The sequence below is a fragment of the Crocuta crocuta genome, unplaced genomic scaffold, assembly GCF_008692635.1.
Source record: "Crocuta crocuta isolate KB4526 unplaced genomic scaffold, BGI_CrCroc_1.0 scaffold145, whole genome shotgun sequence".
In the NCBI taxonomy this organism is placed as follows: Eukaryota; Metazoa; Chordata; class Mammalia; order Carnivora; family Hyaenidae; genus Crocuta; species Crocuta crocuta.
In genome coordinates, this window is record NW_027530857.1 from 3,664,282 (window position 1) to 3,685,845 (window position 21,564).

Sequence of the window (21,564 nt, forward strand, 5' to 3'; positions counted from 1 at the left end):
GCTGGTTCAAAATGGCTAACAACAAAAAAAATGGCAGCTCCGAGCAAACCCTGAGTTCTGAGCTGGTTATAAGTTGGAGCAGACAGGCATGTATGCACACAAGGCGGCGGGGGGGTGTGTGTGTATGAAGAACTCTGTCTGGTAGCAACCAGCATGTAAACAGTATCTCTTTTAATATAAGGTCATTTATAGTTTAAGGGCTAATGTATCAAGGCTGCTTAGCATCTAGCCAGTGACGGTGACGACTTTAGAAGCAGGGATTACAGAATGGCTTACCAACTCAGCACAACACTATTTCCACCCAGTGCTTTTCTACTCAGCTCTCCTTTCATAAACTGGTAACCGTTTGAATGTTAGTTTTTTTATGAAATTAAAAAGCAAAGAAAAAATAATGAATTGAAGAAAACAGACTTGAGTTTTAAAAAGCAATCCTATAAACGGGTACATCTTTCAAAGAAATGTGTCATTTTTGTTGCTCTGCAGTCATCAAATTAATCATCATTTTCTGTCTGATTTGAGATGTACACTACCAGCTTAACAAGGTCACTCAGTGTGTGAGTGTGTAAAATGTACTAATACTTGCGTTCAGATGTCTGTGCATTCATTTTGATAGTTACCAGTTGGAAAGTTCTCTCAGTTTGTGGCTTTGCTAGAAAGTACACGCATATTTAAAATGCTAACCTTGACAATGCTACGTTGCTTTCAACTAACCTAAGACATATGATGAAGCAAAAAGCAAAAAGATCCTTCAAAAAAAGATAAGTTAAACCATTCCTTTAAGCATTGCAAAAATAGTTTGAGATATAATTCACATGCCATACACCTGACTTATAAAAAAGTGTGCAATTAAATGGTTTTTAGTTTATTCACAGGATGGTGCCACCATCACTGAAATCTAGTTGTAGAATCTAACTTTCATTCCCCCTAAAACAAATCCCAAATCTTCCCACTGTCCCCATTCCACCATTCCACGACCCCCTCCCCCCAGTCTGAAACAAGCAGCCATCTACTCTCTGGCTCTATAAATTGCCTATTCTGGACAATTCATATAAATAGAAACATCAGTGTTTTGTAAACGGCTTCTCTCACAATGTTCTCAAGGGTCAGCCATGTTTAAGTGTGCAGGCATTTTTTTTCCAATTAAATAAAATATAGGAAGGTAGAACTTATTAAATATGCCATTTCATACAAAAGTACCTCAAATGTTCTGAATATTGTTAGCTTGAAAGGTAGTAAAGCAAGTTCCATCTGTACTTACGGACTTTCACAACACAACCTAATGGCATTAAATCTGACGAACACAATCTAATGGCATAAATCTGGCAGAGATTAGTTGTTATATATGAAACCTAATTAGGAAAAACTATAATAGATACAAAAGATGGAGAGGGAATGTTAAAAAATTCTTTTATTTCTTTTATTTTTTTATTTTTTAAAATATTTTTATTTATTTCTAGGAGAGACAGAGAGAGACAGCGTGAACAGGGGAGGGTCAGAGAGAGAGGGAGACACAGACTCTGAAACAGGCTCCAGGCTCTGAGCTGGCAGTCAGCACAGAGCCCGACGCGGGGCTCAAACCCACGAACCACGAGATCATGACCTAAGTGAATGTCGGACGCTTAACCGACTAAGCCACCCAGGTGCCCCTAAAAAAGTCTTTTAAAAACTTCTCTTAAAAAGAGAAGAACTGGGGGCAGGGGCTATAAATGATCATTTTTGGGTTTCTATTAATTTTGTTATTTTATTGTGGCAAAATATATAGAACATAAAATCTCCCATTTTGACCATTTTTGAGTGTACGATTCCATGACATTGAGTACTGTGACGATGTTATATGCAGCTACCACCACTATCCACCTATGTTTGGAACTTTTTCATCATCCCACGCTGAAACCCTGTACCCATAAACATCACTCCCCATGCCTCACTCCCATTTAGTTTCTTTCTCTATGAACCTGACTATTCTGTTAGGCACCTCATACAAGTGAAATCATTACAGTATTTGTTGGTTTTTTTTTGTCTGGCTTATTTCGCTTGGCATAACATTTTCAAAATTCACCCCAGTCGTAGCAACATTTTGTTATTCTAAATCTCTCTTTTCCAAGCAGCCAGGTGTCCCACTCTAATGCCAAGCCCACTGCACAGGCTCCATCGGCACCCATCTCACTTCCTGTAACTGGGCCACACATGTTCACACCCCAAGGATATATCTTACTTACTACCTGCATCTCCCCGTATCCTCGCTAATGCTGAGCCCTTACATACCTAAGTTACAGGAGAATGAATGAATGATGCAATGACCCAATTAATTAGTCAACATTAATTATTTTAGAGTCAGTCCTACAAAGACTTCTAGCTAACAGTCAAAACGGCAAAGCCTATGTTCTAGGAGATCCTATTTCCAGAATCACCTTCAATACTCCGAAAGTCATGTAATTCAAGATAAAATAAGACCAGAGTCATATTTCATCCATTACTTCATTAATGACACTGTAACAGCCACTAAGTGAATTACCAGCACCTACATTTACTCTCAGCAATCTAAAAATAAATTATCATTTAATAGCATCGGTAAGTGAATTGAGGGAGCATAGGAAGAGAACATTTCCATTCCTTATGTCCCAAGTGAGGAGGATTAGATATTGTGAACAGATTCTAATTTACATTTGATCTATAACTTAATTATAACAGGAAATTCACTTCTAAACTACAAAGAGTTAACATTTTCAGTATTTGTAATAAAGTTAGTTGAGACAAACATCTGTTCTAATTAGCCTTCACAGAAATATTAAAAGGCCTTCAATGCTCCTTTACCATTACAAGTGTCATCGTCAATAATCAGACTTTATAGTATGAAGATAAAAATATACATTGATACTAATGTCAGAATGCTAAGAGTTGTAATTATACACACATTTATCTTCAACTGATATTATCATTGTTCTATTTCATAATTATTATTCTGCTCTGCCATCACCAAAACATCAAGAGAGTTTTTGCATCCTGCTGTCCTGATAGCTTCAAGAATCTGTATGTATGTGAAATTTGATGACACTTGAACACACACAATTAAGTCAATTTTACAGTAGAAATTTTAAGATAAAACAGCAAAGGAAAACTCACAGTAAAATCTGCTGTGTTCTAAACACCATTTTATATGAACAGGTAATATCCTAAAACAAATGTACAATATACATATAGTTGCCTTGTATTCTATTAAAAAAACACCACCACCACTGAGTCTACTAAACACTAAAAGAACAAATCGATACCTGATCGGTTTAATGGGAAAGTGCAGTCTGATTACACTGAGCACTCAACAAAAACAGTTCTGTTCGCTTCTCTCAAACCTGAGACAAATAATTAAGGAATGCGATGGAAAGGCAGATGTTAAAGATGTAGTTCTCATTTATTTATGGTCTAATCATTTACAGGGAGGCTATCTTAGGTGAGTTTTGTTTCAAGGGTTAGGTGGTATACGAAAAAGAACGTTCTCATGATTGAATCACTCCAGTCACAAATGCTTGGTATGTAACATGATGCGGGTCACAGCAAGTATTTATTCAACGTGAGACTAACTTCCTGGGAGTGGGGATGCAGAGAAGACAGTAAACTCCTGGGCACCTTACAAATGTGTACACACAAAACCGCGTCCTCTGTAGACGAGCCCGGTGGGGGGGGGGGGCAGGCCCCCGACTTCGCAGTCTGTGTGCATCTCATCTGATCCCTCATGAAGTGGCCTTCCTCCCTATGGGGATGTTATCATCTCCGCCTAAACCCAGGAGTAGCTGTGTGACTTGAAAGGCCAATGAGATGTGGGCAGAAATCACAGGTGCTATTTCTGGACAGGTTTAAAGTTAGGGGTTTTCTACGTCTCTAATTTCCCTGTTCTTCTGCGGTCTAAGTTCGGACATAGAGACAATGCAAACCGAGCTTCAGACAGTCCATGACAGGCATTTAGCATGAGCAAGGAGATACATTTTTGTCTTGATAAGACACTGTCATTTTTTGAGATCATTTGTCATAAGCATAACCTCATCCATCCCACTGCCACACTGTCATTTTACGGATGAAGGAAAGAAACATTTGGAGACATTTAACATAATATGTTCAGAGGCGCCTGGGTGGCTCAGTCAGTTAAGCGTCAGACTTTGGCTCAGGTCATGATCTCACGGCTCATGAGCTCGGGCCTGGGGTCAGGCTGTGTGCTGACAGCTCAGAGCCCCGAGCCTCCTTCGGATTTTGTGTCTCCCTCTCTCTCTGCCCCTCCCCTGCTCACTAAAAAACAAAGAAATAATATAATATGTTCACAATGAGGAGTTGTAAGTGGGGTAACAGGTATTCAGGAACTCCACCTGTCAGACTGAAAAGTCTTTTATTTTTATTTTGAGGAAGAGAAAGAGAGAGAGAGAGAGAGAGCACTCACACAGAGGAAGGGCAGAGAGAATCCAAGCAGGTTCCATGCTGTTAGCGCAGAGCCAGACAGTAGGGCTCCATCCCACAAACCGTGAGATCATGACCTGAGCTGAAATCAAGACTTAAAAGGTTGACAGACTGAGCCACCCAGGCGGCCTCTCAAAGTCCTTTTCCTTAAGCAATTTTTAATAAATACTGGAATGGAAGTATAAATCAGTTATAATGGGAGAAGAGGAGAGGAAGAAACTAACTAGTAACATGGGCAACAGAAAATTTCATTCCAAATGGAGTTCAATCTTCAATGATAAACATTTTTCCAGGCAAACCGCAACCGGGAACACATGCCCAATCCCATTGTCGTGAGATGCAAAGTTGATAACTGTGTACAATCATCTAGCAACCTATTATATAAATTCTGCTTTTTCTTGCCTAATAATATCAATTATATCTTTTAAAGTACATTTGAGAAAAATAAGAAGTGCACTTGGGGACCGCTTAACACTTCTGCACCTATTTATTCTTTCATCAAAAATACTAACTGTAACATTCTTTCTTGAAATCATGGTGAAGAGAGAATTGTTCACTTGAGAGATGTGACTTATAGATCGTATGAAGCTGTACCCACTACACACCTTTGGAGAAGAGACGCATAAAGTAATTAGCATATGTAAAATAATTTTTAAAACCCCACTTCTTTTAAAAACAAAACATTAAAAAATATGTCCCTGTATTGTCAGAGCAATATATATTCATTTTTGAGATTTTGGAAAACAGAAAAATAGAATACGAAGAACTAATCCTAGTTAAAACAATCACTGTTAAAAAAGAGAAACATCATTCTTATTATCATCTTCAAAGAATTAAATTATAAAAATATCTGATATTACCCAGTGGGTTTTGAAGAAGCGAAATGATTTTCAAAGACCAAAGTATTCAGCTAATAATATTCCTTAACAAAATATCATTCCTTTGAGCTCAATTTCTTCCAAAATGAAAGAAGAAAACCTTTCTTCTAGGCAGGGTCCAAATCACCCAGGCACTTACACGCCAGGGGCTCATAAAGCTGCCACATTAGCATAACAGGAGAGAAATCTGAATATGAGAACAACAAACAAAGGACAATCAGAGATAACAATCAGCAAAACATCTTAGCATCTTTCCTGAAGAACTTAGTACCCTTAGAAAAACGTCCTGGGAGCTACAGTGAGAGTGAACAAAATAAACAGATAAGAAAGACATTTCTTTGTTCAAGAAGAACATAAAAATGGGAATGAAAGTAAAAGACGAGGAGAGGGACGGACGGACAGTTCTTTCCCCCCTCCCAAATGGACGGTAATGTGAGGGACCTCTTCAAACGTCTTCGAGACCTTTGATTTTAAAAAACAGGCACCGGCAGCAGTCATTTATTTGGAATGATTATTAGGGGCACGAGAAACGTTCTCAGCCTCTCCAGATCACAGTGCCATGAGTGTGCAGCAGCACTAACAGTAATAGTAATAATAATAGTGATGGTGATGATACAAATATAGCAGTTAGCGTCCTCTTGTACTAGAGTCTGTGCTAAGTCATATGTCTCGAATTTAAACTTCTGAACAAATGAGGAAGCAGTTTTACTGCATCTAAGACTAAGAGACGTTAATGACCTTGCCCAAGGGAAGGCAGAGCTGGACGGGAAACGCAGGCTCTGCCTCCAGAACCAGAACATGTCATTGGAACCACACCTCTCTGCTGTCTGAATCATGTCAAGGTGAAGGCAATGGAGAAGCAGCAGACCCAGGTAAAGCTTTAAAACCAGGGACTTTGTTTTCCTTTTGTAAAGGAAACTTCTATTTATAAAGGAAATTTCCATTTTTAGAGACAGAAAATGGGAACAAAGAAAAATGATATAAATATGGACACTCTGAAGTAGGAAGAGAGAACTTTTAACAACTCTCATGGGGTGACGAAAAGTAAAACTTAGATCTGCACTGCAAACCTCCCTAAGGAATCCTTTACCGTAGTCTTCCTGGCCACCTTCTCTTAACTGGTCTCCCTCACGCTAAAGCCCCAAATCCCTTTTGTTTCAGCACAGGATGGGATACAGACCCAAGTTCCAAACACGCCTGAATGCTGGGTGCTTCCTGGCATACGTGATGATGCACTTGTTAACCAACTTCTATTTTACTCTTACTCATCTGTCTTTGGCCACTCAAACTTACAGAACCCCACCTAGAGAAACGAGGATGCGTAAAGAAAAAGACGTTTTTCCTCCCCTACGCACTGCTCCAACAAATGTGCCTCAAAAAGTATCGTTCAGGGGCGCCTGGGTGGCTCAGTCAGTTAAGCATCCGACTTCGGCTCAGGTCATGATCTCACGGTTCATGAGTTGGAGCCCCGCGTCGGGCTCTGTGCTGACAGCTCGGAGCCTGGAGCCTGCTTCCGATTCTGGGTCTCCCTCTCTCTCTGCCCCTCCCTAACTCATGCTCTGTTTATTTCTGTCTCAAAAATAAATAAACATAAAATAAAACAAAACAAAAAAAGAATGACATAAAAATATTATTAAAATCAATGCATCACTCCTGCAGACCAGTGTGTGATTCTCCCTAAACCTAACATTATTCTTGAGGAACAGCACAAACTAACTCATATAAAGATGTTAACAACTATTTCTGGGGTGGGGTTGGAAAGAAGCCTTGAAGGGGGAATCTCTCTAAAACAAGACATAAAATATCTCCATATATATCGAAGGGGATTTAAATTTTGTTAAGTTGCATATTTTTCCTTATATCAAATCTATTAGAAATGTACAGATTTTTTCAAATGTTTCAAAATGGATAAATTTAGTAGCTCTTATTACATTACTTGAAATTAGATGATAATAAATGGGACCTTTGCAGTCTTTTGCTACTGAACAGTATGGGATTTGAATTCAAACTGATAAGTGTGTGTATAATTTTTATAAGGCAACAAGACAGGGCGTATTTCCTCCTGGTTCCACTTTAATTGTTTTCACTTGGTAAAACTGGCTTCGCATGTCAGTTCTTTAATTGGAGCGGAATTGAAAGCATTTGCAGGGAGTGAGGGGTAGGCTGGCTTGTCTAAGAACACCCTGTCAGAATATCCTGATATTCTAACCTGCTGCTTTTCTAAGCACTGTGGCTCCGAAGTTATAGCATCAGACAGACTGTCTGGAACAAAGAGATCAGGAAAAACTTCTATTTCCTGAATCAAATTCACCTTTTAAGACTTAACCTAATTTTTAATGGTTTGTTTTGTTAAGATTTTTAAATGTTTATTTACTTTTGAGTGGGTGGCGTGTGGGGGTGTGTTGGAGGTGCAGAGATAGAGGGAGACCGAGGATCCAAAGCTGGCTCTGTGCTGACAGCAGAGAGCCTGAAATGGGGCTCAAACACACGAACTAAGCCGAAGCTGGATGCTTAACCAAAAAGCCACCTAGACACTCCAAAGTTTTGTTATTTTTTAATCAAATGGAAGTGAAAATTCAATGCAATTGAAATACGTTTCTTCATATTAGAGAGGAAACTGAAGATTTTTATCCAAATCATCTGCCAAAGTCTGTGTCCTCTACAAATATATTTAAAAAATACAAGCTGCACCTTTATTCTAAGTTTCTGCCTAATGAGAAAACAATTTCATACAAAAGTATTTTCAGATCTTAGACTTTGATCCATTTTTGCTGGATGAAATTACCTTAAAAATGACAATCAAACAGACTTTCCACTTGACCTTTCCAATGATCAAGTGGGTCATAAATATATATTATTAACCCATTATGTTTACCTGCCTTCAGGATTAGATAAACATGGATCTAGGTAACAATGGTTAAGGAGATAATAAGGCATCAGATTACATGCTAAGAATTTTCTTCTTGGGTAAGGAAAGTGATTTCCAAATCAAGTAATATGCCTTTTCTTTAATATTTCAAAATTAGCTAGAAATTGAGAATATAGAAGACAGAAAGGGAAAGAAAGAACTCTGTCAAAGTAAGTCTAACAAAATGTGGGCTACGCTGAAGTGACCCAGGATGGAGGTGAAGGGCTACATCATGGTAAGTCATTTCTCTGCTCTCATCCTCAAAGGACCCTAACTAATCTCTCCACAGAACTACCCAAAGGGCACGGCTCAGGGGACATCTAGGAAGAACTGGGAATTACTCTGAAAGGTGTCAGGAATTGGAGGACACATTCCAGATGAAGAAATTTATCCCAAGCATCCCCTGAGTAAAATTAACACTCTGGAATGTCTTCTGAGTGAAATGAAGGAGGGAAAATTCCCTTTAGAGGTTTAAGGATTACACATTAAAACTACTCATTAAAAGCTGAAAACAAATGGGATACTCCCATATGGGTGTTTATTTTTTCCTTAATAAACTACTGAATGACTTTCCACAATTGCTGGTTATATAAATAAAGTTTATTTTTTAATTAATTTTTTTAATGTTTGCTTATTGAAAGAGAGACAGAGAGCAAATAGGGGAGGGACAGAGAGAGAGGGAGACATAGAATCGGAAGCAGGCTCCAGGCTCTGAGCTGTCAGCACACAGCCCCACGTGGAGCTTGAACTCACGAACAGAACTGTGAAATCATGACCTGGGTCAGAGTCAGGTGCTTAACCGCTTAACTGACTGAGCCACCCAGGCCCCCCTAAATGAAGTTTAAAACCAAACTTTGTATAGATGAGTGGATAAAGGAAATGTGGTATATACTGGTGTGTGTACACACACATACACCACAAACAGGAACATATCCAGCCATTAAAAAAAAAATCCTGCCACTTCCAACAATTTGAATGGACCTGGAAGGCATCATGCTAAGTGAAATAAGACAGATCTTAGAAGTTCTCACCACAAGGAAAAAATTTTTTTAACTATTTTAACTAGACTTATTGGGGTTATTTCACAATATATACATATATCGAATCATTATATTGAATACATGAAACTAATATTATATGTCAATTATATTTGAATCTTAAAAATGATTGTGATAATTGGATTGCGGTGATGGTTGTACAACTATATAAATTTACCAAAAATTGTCATCAAACTGTATACTTTAAAACGTTAAGAGCATCATCTTCAAGCTTAAAATGGAGAAATTTAGATATAAAGTATCTAAAGTTGATGTTTACTTAGAGGCGTATAACCGGTCATTGAAAAAGCCAAAATAAGAATGGTGTATACCAAATCTATAGTTTGTCTCACTTAAATACATTGTCCCTTGGTAAGATTAGCTGTTAATAAAAGCTAAATAAACGATGCCAAATATTTTGTACACATGGTGTGGTTGGGGCCTGTGGGGGAAGCGGGGGGTTAATTAAAATGGAGTCTGTGGTAACTGCCTAGTAGAGGTATAGGGTCCTAAGTAAGAACTGAACATAAATTATTAATCCTCTGTGTACGCTGGGCAAGTTGTAGGGGAGGTGATCTAGTGCAGATGGATTTTTAGTAACAAGCAGGGAAGCTTGGAGGTGGGGGGCTGCATTTCAGACTGGGGTGACCTTTGAAAAGGGTGAAAAGCCTCCAGCACATTCTAGGCAAAGCAGTAGGTCTGTTAACAGTGGATCTAGGTGACTTGGAAGCTGGTATATGTTAGAGGGAGGGAGGAAACTCATTGCTGGAAAAGGAGACCTGAAAGGAGCCCGAATCCCCAAGCGCTAGATGGCCAGACTAGGATGCGGGATTTTATTTTGTAGATGAGTGGTATTGAAACTTTTGCTCAGTATTACCCCACAATGATTCTTTAAGAATCACGAGCCACCTGATACATTTTTTTTATTGACACTGAAATCTTTTCACGATAAGTTTAAATAGTTGCAGAAGATGTAATCTCTGGCATATTTCAAATATGGGACTGTGAAATACAACTGTTACATCACACTCTTAAACATATTCAATGAAATATAAAAAATAGGAAAATTGGCATCTTTTTTTCATCCACTTTGAATTTCCTTTCTACTGCCACAGAATTTTATCTAATAATTTTTAAGTTTTAAATTCTTCTATTGATCATTCTAAGCAATCTTCTCTGTATCAAAATTTGTGTGTATGTTAAAATAAAAACATCACTGTGACTGCAAGGCTCCAAGCATTTTTAAAGAACATTTTTTAATTGAACTGCCATTAAATTACTCCTAGTACACAATTCATCAAAACAGCATATTCAGGGGCACATGGGTGGCTCAGTCGGTTAAGCGTCCGACTTTGACTCAGGTCATGATCTCACAGTTCGTGGGTTTGACCCCCACATCAGGCTGTGTGCTGACAGCTCAGAGGCTGGAGCCTGCTTCAGATTCTGTACCTCCCTCTCTCTCTGGCCCACCCCTGCTCACGCTGTCTCTCTCTCTCAGAAATAAATAAAACATTAAAAAAATAAAACAAAAAAATTTTAAAACCAGCATATTCAGTTAGCATAAATGTAAAAATTTATTATTATTGCAATCTTTGATGAAATCGACGGTGAGGGAAAGGGGCTTGGGAACTCTTTATGAGTTGCTTTGAAAAAGGCAATTTCAGAAGTCATTTGCTTGGTAGCCTGAAGGTGATGGAGAAAGGTGAGAAGGAGGTGAGATAAGAGACCCATCATGAAAACTTCACTACAAACAAATCGGTTTTAGGGAAGAGTACAAATGGAAAATGAAGACCTGGAAATGGATTCATTTTTAAACAACACTTTCATCCAGAAATGCTCTATGGCCATTTGAAGATGCACACGTAACACTGCGGTTTGTAAGAAAAAAGTGTGACCTTGAAGATGCACACTTAACACTGGGGTTTGTAAGAAAAAAGTGTGACCCAGACAGTGAGAACTTACGTCAAGGAGGTGGATATGGCAAAACGTCCAAGACTTCTAAGGGGTGAGTAATGTAAGAAACACACACCAACTACTCGGGTATAGTGGATGAAGGTGGGAGATTCACAGATTCTGAAACTCCATAACCAAGCAGGAAAAGGTTGTAATTCTTTGGCAAGGAAAGACTAAGCTCATTTTTTAAAAAATGAGATATAATTGACATGTAATATTTATGTTACTTTCAGGTGCACAACATAATGATTTGACATTTATGTATATGGTGAAATAATCACCACAGTAAATCTAGTTAACGTGCCTCATCAGAATAATCACAAATTTTTTTTTGGTATGGTGAGAACTTTCAAGATCTACTCTCAGCAACTTTCTCACATGCAGTATTATTAAATATAGTCCATGCTGTACGTTACATTTTCATGTCTGTTTATTTTATAACTGAAAGTTTGTACTTTTTTAAAAAGTTTATTTATTTATATTGAGAGAGAGAGAGAGGGGGAGAGAGAGAGAGAATGAGCGGGGAAGGGAAGAGGCAGAGAGAGGAGAGAGAATTCCAAGCAGGCTCCACGTTGTCAGCGCATAGTCTGACGTGGGGCCTGAACTCGTGAACCATGAGATCACGACATGAGTCTGAGCAAAGACCAAGAGTCTGATGCTTAAACGACTGAGCCACGCAGGCGCCCCTGAAACTTTGTACCTTCTAACCACCTTCACCCATTTCACCAACCACTTTAATCCTTATTCCCACTCCAGTTTGGCAACCACTGATCTGTTTTATCCATGAGCACGTTTTACTTTTTAATTTCACATGTATGTGAGATAATACAGTATTTGTCTTTCTCTGTTGGACTTATTTCACTTAGAATAACGTCCTCAACATCCACCCAGATTATTACTAGCGGCAGCATTTTCTTTTCATAGCTGAATAATATTCTACCGTACCTACATACACTACTTTTCTTTATCCATTCATCCATCCAAGGATATCTTACTTTTTATATAGAAGAGTTTTTAATGAAGAGTTACCCAAAAAATAATTTGTCATCACTTCAAGTATAAAAGACTAATTATGACAGTTTCTAAATTCTACGTACCTAAAGCTCTTTTTTAAGATAATTGAGATACAAGGAGTTCACACAACAAGTCAAATCTGTTGAAGGGCAGAGGGCACTGCTCAAACGCTAGGCTAGTGTCCAATCATACCTTCATTTGTCCAAAATAACATGTCTTCAACAAATGAAAACTCCACATTCCAGGAAAAAAAATCCCCATTTACTATTTTGCACGTTTTACTATTCCTGTCTCTAAATCAATAAGAAAATGATGAAATCCAAAATTTTTAACCCAACTTTAAAACGTATAACATGACAAATTCCCAGAGTTCACTCCAAACGAAATGTACCATATTGCATCAGTCAGTAATAAAACTGTTAACTTGTAGCCCAAAGAGAATATGAAAACCTGGTGGTTTCAAATGCAGCTCAACTTTACAGTTGCCTGTGTGTCTAATGTAACATTTATTTCCTTCTATTTTCACAGAGTATTTTATATTAGTAAATATAATTACATATTCTGCAGAAAATGAAAAAGTATAATATAAGGCCCCCTTCAGTCCCATCTGGATATAATAAAGAAATTGAATTTTGAAATGGCAGGACTGTGAAAGGAAAATTCTACCTTTAATTATAACAGAAACGGCTGATTGTCCTTTTTCCTACACTGTGGCACCTACTAATAACTGTTAGGAAAAACACCAGCCACATGTGAGACTCTGAATCAGCGTAGGATCTGAAGAGCCACAGACTGGCTGAATCCGTTTCAAGCTGACTTTACAAAACCCAGTCCAAAGTTGAACCTTTGCAACACTGTATGTGGAATGTCCTTTAGGATTCTGATTACGTCGTAGCTGAGTAGCCACATCTGTGATAAATTAAAAACCAAAGCAGTTGCCAGTAAAGCTCTTAGTATTTCATGTGTCAAGAACATACACTTCTGGACTTCTGGTTTAGTAAACTCTACACCATCTCCTTAGTCAAAAATTTTAGCCTCCCTTCCATGCCTTTGAGTCTGTAACTACTTTCTCTTCCTTGAGTTAGTACAGATTAATTTATTAGATTATTCATCTATTAATTAGATACGTAAGGAAATAAAATTAAGTAACTTTTATTAAAAAGTCATAGGATGAGAAAACTAAGAGACGTACAGATCAAACTGCTTGCTCTCCCACACTACCACTTCCAGGCAAAGATGAAGATTTACCGAGGCTACAGGGCTGGTCTAAGGTCACACAGTTCATCAGGGTGAGAAGAAGGGTTAGAACCAAGGTCTTCAGGTTTTCCGAACAGTGACTGCTTTCTTCAAGACAACTCTTCCAAGTTAAAATTTATGATAGGTTTCATAATAAAATATTTTTATTACAGATTTAGCCAAATTACACCGAAACGCATTCTAACAGCATGGCTTACTGAATCTGCCATCATATAAATATACTTAATAGAAATAAAAACTCTGTATTCCCAATTTTTTCATTCTCTTGAATAGGCACTGCATCAGCCACACACTGGGAAAAACTAACAACTCACTACCAACCCAAACAACTCCTCACCTGGGGGATTAAATACTGGGTCATCTGTTGAAGAGTCTTTATAGTGTCCCACCCAAAATCTATGTGAGATGAAAGAGGCAAGACTCAAACATGGGTGGCAATTTTACTAAAGCCAAACATAGGCTTAGTCTATGACCTAACAACTCTACTCTGTGGTATAAATTTTCTCCCAAGAAAAATGAGCACATATGTCCATCAAAAGACACAAATGATAACATTCATGTAAGTTTTGTCCATAATAGCTGAAATTCAGAAATCGTCCTCATGTTCAATAGGAGAATGGCTGGGGGTAAAATGTGGTGTATTCACTCAACAATGGAAGAGAAACAAATTCCTCATACACACAGCAGACCTACTTTCAGGCAGGTGACAAGATGGCGGCAGCACAGTGGAGGCCCAGTGAACACTGGCATACCTTGGTCTCTGCTTAGAGTGACTTGTCACCTATGGGCCAGTCCTCCCGACTTGGCCCCTGGAGAGCCTCACACTGCCCTCATGAATCCCACTCAACTGCCTCTGCAGACAGCTTTCTCCCTCCCCCAAGAGAAGTCAATCATAAGATTTCTGAGGAGAAAAAACTTACAGGGTGGGAACGCCTGATACAAAAGACATCTCCGTTCAGGAAAATGAAGAATAAGTTCTGTACTTTCAGATCTGATGCATTGTTTTAAGGTAAAATGCAAAAATTCCTAGAAGATAACAATAATCATACCATCTAACAACTACTGAACACTTTTTGTGTCAGGTACTATCCTAAGCATTCTGCAGTTATTAACCTGTTGCTCTATCGAGGTTCCTCTATCCCAGGCTCAAACAAAAGACTACATTTATATAGTATCCCACAAAGCACTGTTAGTACATATGCCCCCACTGATATGTGTAAACATCAAAACCTACAGAAATGTGAAAATTCTTCCAGTGCCCCACCCAAATCAGCACTGCATCTGGGACCTTGTCTGAGAACGGCCCCAATACCTGCCAACAAGCAGCATGCAGTCCTATGTTTGCAGACTGTCTCTCAGTTCTAAAATCAGGAATGCCTGCTTAAGACAAGAGAACAGAGGCCTGTAAGAGACACCATACTGGGGTCCCAGTATTAACTCATGGGTAACACAGCCTCAAAGCAGGAAATATACCTGAAACTGAGGAATCGAGCAGAGGTGAAGGTGGGTAAGGCTGGTGTAAGAAAAGGGGAACAGAACTAGATTACTGTTTATCTTGTTTTCTTTTGACAACTTCTTTCCTGAAATAGTAAGGACTTTGAGAAGAAGAAGAGACATATTAAAGAAACTTCTAGGCTTCCACTGGTAAACCTGACAGCAAACCAAACAGGGGTTGGTACCTTCAGAGACAGACAGAGGCTGACTAAGAGCGCAGTGTGTGCCGAGCCTGGTGTGACTGGAAGTGAAAGATAAAGGAATATGTCTGAAGCCTCATGGAGCCAATCACCAAAATGGTCCCCGATTCTCCTCCGGGNNNNGGGGGGGGGACAAGTGGAGCCCATCTACACAGCAATCATCTCTTGAGCAACAGAGAGATGTTGATGATATGGTTTTCTGTCCATTTCACTTTCATACTGTGTTATTTGCAATATGAAAAGCACTTGCAAGGGTAGAGGGCCATGCGATCTAAAAGAATGTCGGGGCGCCTGGGCGGCTCAGTCGGTTAAGCATCCAACTTCGGCTCAGGTCATGATCTCGCGGTTCGTGGGTTCGAGCCCCACGTCGGGCTCTGTGCTGACTGCCAGCTCGGAGCCTGGAGCCTGCTTCCGATTCTGTGTCTCCCTCTCTCTCTAACCCTCCCCTGCTCATGCTCTCTCTCTCTCTCAGAAACAAATAAAACATTAAAAAAATGTTTCTTTCTCTCAGGTTTTGGGTGGAGGGTGCAAGTCAAGTAATTGGCTCCCCATGCTCGTTACAGAAACAGAAAGCCTTTCTGTTGCCGGCCTCACGGTCAAAGGTTTACATACATATGATACACCCTTCAAACCAGGTGTTGAGATGATCAGTCCACACCAGATAATGAAAAGGCACAACTGTTTTTAATGTGCCATTTTTTCTTTTAAGTGTTAGTTTACATCAAGTAAAATGACTGAAAAATTTGAGAGGTATCAGAATTAGAAGTCAAATGGCAACTTTAAAACCTGTCTCATTCAGTGCAATCCCTTCAAAGGGGCGTTCCCTTTTGATAAAGACTCACATGTGAATGAAGTGATCAAGATTCAAGTAAAGGGCCCCATTAATGACAACTCTGATTCAACTCAGGATTTCTACTTGTGTGAACACTTCAATACAATCATGACACATTCAAGTTGGAAGAATCATACATAGAAACATGACAAAGATATCTGAACAAAAAGGTCAGCAATAAAACGGAGGCACTTTAAAATCTGTGTTTACGTGCATGACAGTAAAAAAATGTGCTGCCCATTATAAAATGACTCATTAATTCCTGAAATGAACTACCTCTGGATTACCAGTATTTTCCAGTGGCTTATTGCAAATCCCAGAGTTTACAGCTATGACTTGTCAGTTTGATATCTTTTTAGTTTAGTAAATCAGCATTAACAGCAAACATCTTCTTTTTGATTAGCAAATGCCTGATCGATTGATATGCAAGCTTTTTGTAGACAACAAGGATGACGGAACATGACAGGGCTGTGAAGGGACGTCATTATCAAGAAAACAAAGCATTTTGATGAATCAAGACCAACTGCAACTTCAACAACATAAAAGATCGTGATTGTGGAAGTTGAATTATTAGAAAAGAAATAACAAAATAATATTCGATATGCTTTTTAATAAAAGAATCAATTAAAAAGGGAAAGAGAGAGAAGCAACCAACCATCATGGTCAAGATTCAGCCTACATGTGCCACATTGCCTTCCATGTGGTGCCCAGAGCTATGAGTATCTAATGAGGGGTACACTTTCTCTCTGAGCTTTCCGTGACGGTGAGGTTTGTTACAGGCCACCGAGAGACTCCATTAATAGTGATCTTTTGCTGTCAATAACCTACTAATGGCGTGAGCTCCTCAAAAGCATTAGGAGGGCAGATGGCACTGTAAATGACGGACGGCACATCTGACACGGAACACAAAGTTAAGCAAGAAAACTGACTGACCCAACACACGAATGGCCTGCCAGATATATAGGCAGCCCACTCCAAGGCATAAATAATATTTACGGACATCGGAAGAACGGCAGAGGAAAGGCCTCTGAAAATCCTCTCCTCCATAAAAGCAATGAAGATACGGACAAAATGGTCAAAAACACTTTTTTCAGAATTCTAGAAATTAACTAAAGGCTTGCAACAATCTGGGTAGTGTTTATTCAAGAAAAAGAGAGGACTATTGGTAAGAATAGATAAGTATGAGGAAGTTTAAGCCTGCCCTTTCCTTTCTTCCCACTCCCCAAACCTGCAGCAGCCTTGAAAATCAGCAGCCTTTAATCATGGGGAAAAGCAGTAGCCGGGCGGCCGCTGGAAAGGACAAAATGCAGTTAGAGCTCCTACACAGCCTTGTTTCAAGAAGACTGTCATTATCTGATCTGTCTAGTGGTTCTACGGAAGACTGTACTCACTCAGCTTGCTTTTTTAACCTGACCTGGCACTCACCCAGGGAAAAATAGGCTTTTTTCCCAGGGGCATTTGTCAAAAATAATCAGCTGCAATTGTTTAACATCAAGGCTGCCTGGGGCTGTGAATAAGTTACGGCAAACAATAAATAAACCAAAAAGCTTAACAGGAAAAGCTAGGGAATGTGATGTCCAGAGGGGGCTTTGAAGAATCCTAACACATTGTGGGGATTCTAGAAGACCACATGCATGCATCGGACTGTGTGTGTGTCCAGGTTGTGCATGTGCTCAATGAAGACCTAAGAAGGCCTTCGGCCCTCACCTCTGGCTAAACCTGAAGTTGTGCACAAACGGAAAATAAAGCTTCAGATAGAGTTGTAAGCACACTGATTGAGCAGACAAGGGACGCTCCAACCTTCTCCACTGTGAAGACAAAAGACTTATGGGTTCCAGACCCTTAACAAATCTCTCACCATCAGCTGATGGGGAACCTAAAGAAAATTAAGAAAAGTCACCAAATAAGAACAACAAACCGTGGGGAAGGAGGAGTATCCGATTTCTAGCACTTCCACACGATATTTAAATGTTTGATTAAACGTCTAGTTTTCAAAAGAAAATTATAAAACATGCAAAACACACAAGGGAAAAAGCAGCCAACAGAAACTGTCCCGGCAAAAGTGCAGTTGTACTTGCTGACTGATTTTATTTATTTATTCTTTAACTTTTTAACATTTATTTACTTTTGAGAGAGAGAGGCAGACCATGAGCAGGGATGGGGCAGAGAGAGATGAAGACACAGAATCTGAAGCAGGCTCCAGGCTCCGAGCTGTCAGAACAGAGCCAGATGCGGGGCTCGAACTCATGAACTGTGAGATCATGACCTGAGCTGAATTCTGATGCTTAACCAAGTGGGCCACTCAGGTGCCCCTTACTGGATGACTTTAAATCATCATTTTAAATATATTCAAGAAAGTAAAAAACAAAACAATGTGTGTGTGTGTTTGTGTGTGTGTGCTTAAAGAACTGAAAGGGAGGAGGCCTCTAGCTGTGTTTTGGGCCACCAACACCTTAAGACAAGTGAATATGCCTCCTCTCACATAAATCTGGGCAATTTTCTGTCGGTTGCTTCGGTGCTGGACCCTGGGGCTGGAGAAAGTAAAGAAGATGTTTTCTGTAGGGGACTCAGAGGCACACTACACTTGGCAACTACCCAATTTTGGCTGTGGGTCTTCATCTCACTGCCTCAAGCAACAAGCCAAAGTACACATGGTGGGGAGTCCCAAATACCACTGCCAGGAGGGAAATAAAATAACCAAGGTCTTAACAAGAGAGACCAAGAGACACCATTAAAAGAACACTTACTGAACGGACAGGCCCTGGACAGTCAATGAGCCTTCTTTAATACAGTAGTGCTCGCAGGTGCAGAGTGCAGAGCACATAACAAGCTTTTAAAACTAACAAGAGACAGAAAGCTAGCCAAAATGACGAAACGGAAGAACTCTCCTCTAAAGAAATTCCAGGAAGAAATGAGAGCTAAAGAAGTGCTCAAAACAGATATAAGCAACATAACTGAACAAGAATTTAGAACAACAGTCATAAAATTAATCACTGGGCTTGAAAAAGACATGGAAGACAGAGAAGCTATTGAACTATGGAGCTTAAAAATAGTTGTGATGAATTTAAAAATGCTATAAATGAGGTGCATAATAAAATGGAGGTGTCCAATGCACAGATTGAAGGGGCAGAGAGAATAGGTGAATTAGAAGACGCAATTATAGAAAAAGAGGAAGCCGAGAAAAAGAGAGATAAACTGATCCAGGAACACGAAAGGAGACTTTGAGAGATGAGTGATACAATCAAATGGATCAATATCTGTACCATAGGAATTCCATAAGAGGAAGAGAGAGAGAAAGGCACTGAAGGAATACTTGAACAAATTATAGCAGAGAACGTCCCCAATCTGGGGAAGGAAACAGACCTTGAAATCCAAAAGGCACAGAGAACTCCCTCAGATGTAACGTGAACTGATCTTTTGCACTAAATATCATAGTGAAACTGGCAAAATATAAGGACAAAGAGAGAATTCTGAAAGCAGGTAGGGATAAAAGGGCCCTAACATACAAATGGAGACCTATCAGAGGGGTGACAGACCTATCTAATGAAACGTGGCAGGCCAGAAAGGAATGGCAGGAAACCTTCAATGTGATGAACGGAAAAAATATGCAGCCAAGAATCCTCTATCCAGCAAGCCTGTCATTCAGAATACAAGGAGAGATAAAAGGGTTCACAAATAAACAAAAATGGAAAGAATTCATCACCACTAAACCAGCCCTACAAGAAATCCTGAAGGAGACTCTATGAGGGAAATGTTGCAAGGAACGCAAGGTACCAGAGACACGACCACAAGCATGAACCCTACAAAGGACACAATGACTCTAAACCCATATTTTTCAATAATAACACTGAATGTAAATAGACTAAATGCTCCAATCAAAAGACACAGGGTAGCAGAATGGATAAAAAAAACAAGATCCATCTATTTGCTGTCTGCAAGAGACTCATCTTAGTCCTGAGGACAACTTCAGATTGAAAGTAAGGGGATGGAGAAATATCTATCATGCTACTGGAAGTCAAAAGAAAGTTGGAGTAGCTATACTTACATCAGACAAACTGGACTTTAAAGTAAAGGCAGTAACAAGGGATGAAGAAAGTGTTCTATAATAATTACAGGATGTATCCATCAGGAAGAGCTAACAATTATAAATGTCTACACACCAAATACACAAGCACCCAAATACATAAAAACAATTAATCACAAACATAAACAATCTTATGGATAAGAATGTGCAAATAGCAGGGGGCTTTAATATTCCACTTACAGCAATGGACAGATCAACTAGACAGAAAATCTTCAAAGAAACAATGGACTTAAATGACACATTGGACCAGATGGATTTAACAGATACATTTAGAACTCTACAACCCGAGGCCATGGAATTCACTTTCTTCTCAAGTGTGCATGGCACATTCTCCAAGACAGATCACATACTGGGACATAAAGCAGCCCTCAATCAATATAAAAATTGAGATCTTACCATGCATACTTTCAGATCACGATGCTTTGAAACTTGAAATCAATCACAGGAAAGAGTCTGGAACACCTCCAAAAACATGGAGGCTAAAGAACACTCTACTAAAGAATGAATGGGCCAATCAGATAATTAGAGAAGAAATTATAAAATATATGGAAGCAAATGAAAATGAAAATACAACAATCCAAACTCTATGAGATGCAGCAAAGGCAGTCCTAAGAGGAAAGTACATTGCACTCCAGACCTACTTCAAGAAATTAGAAAAATCACAAATACAAAATCTAACAGCGCACCTAAAATAACTAGAAGGAGAGCAACAAGAGCACCCCAGACCCAGCAGGAAAAGAGAGATAATAAGAATTATGGCAGAAATAAACAATATGGAATCCAAAGAAATAGCTGAACAGATCAAAAACCAAAGGTTGGTTTTGTGAAAAAATAAGCAAAATTGATAAACCTCTAGCCAGGCCTCTCAAAAAGATAAAAAAGAGAACACCCAAATAAACAAAATCATGAATGAAAATGGACTTATTACAACCAATTTCTGAGAAATACAAGCAATTATCAGGGAATACTATGAAAAATTATATGCCAACAAACTGGACAACTTAGAAGAAATGGACAAATTCCTAAACCACACACACTACTGAAATTCGCATGGGAAGAGAAAGAAAATCTGAAGAGACCCATACATAACTAGTGAAGAAATTGAATCAGTTATCAAAAACCTCCTAACAAATAAGAGCCATCGGCAATGGGCTTCCCTGAGGAATTCTACCAGACACTTAAATCAGAGTTAATACCCATTCTTCTCAAGCTATTCCAAAAAACAGAAATCGAAGGAAAACTTCCAGACTCATTCTACGAAGCCAGCATCGCTTTGATTCCCAAGCCAGACCAAGACTCAGCAAGAAAAGAGAACTAAAAGCCAATATCCTTGATGAATACACGTGCAAAAATCCTCAACAAGATACTTGCAAATCGAACTCAACAGCACATAAAAAGACTTATCCACCACAATCAAGTGGGATTCATTCCTGGGTGACAGGGCTGGTTCAATATTCGCAAATC

At 39.1% G+C, this 21,564-nt stretch overlaps 2 protein-coding genes across 11 annotated transcripts in view; one reads left to right on the forward strand and one right to left on the reverse strand.

Annotated features, from left to right (window-relative positions):
- The window catches only part of LOC144235957 (uncharacterized), a 24,874-nt gene extending 16,125 nt beyond the window's left edge, over positions 1-8,749 (forward strand). For all 4 annotated transcript variants that reach the window (XR_013336372.1, XM_077769574.1, XM_077769573.1 and 1 more), the window contains 2 exons: positions 8,348-8,399; positions 8,519-8,749. Coding sequence is in view for 3 of the 4 variants with exons in the window: in XM_077769574.1 (XP_077625700.1) it covers positions 8,348-8,399; positions 8,519-8,553 (87 nt within the window). In the remaining variant the exon portion in view is untranslated. The remainder of the gene's footprint in view (positions 1-8,347; positions 8,400-8,518) is intronic.
- Positions 1-21,564, reverse strand: part of CDKAL1 (CDKAL1 threonylcarbamoyladenosine tRNA methylthiotransferase) — a 700,075-nt gene that overhangs the window by 278,862 nt on the left and 399,649 nt on the right. The window lies entirely within an intron of this gene.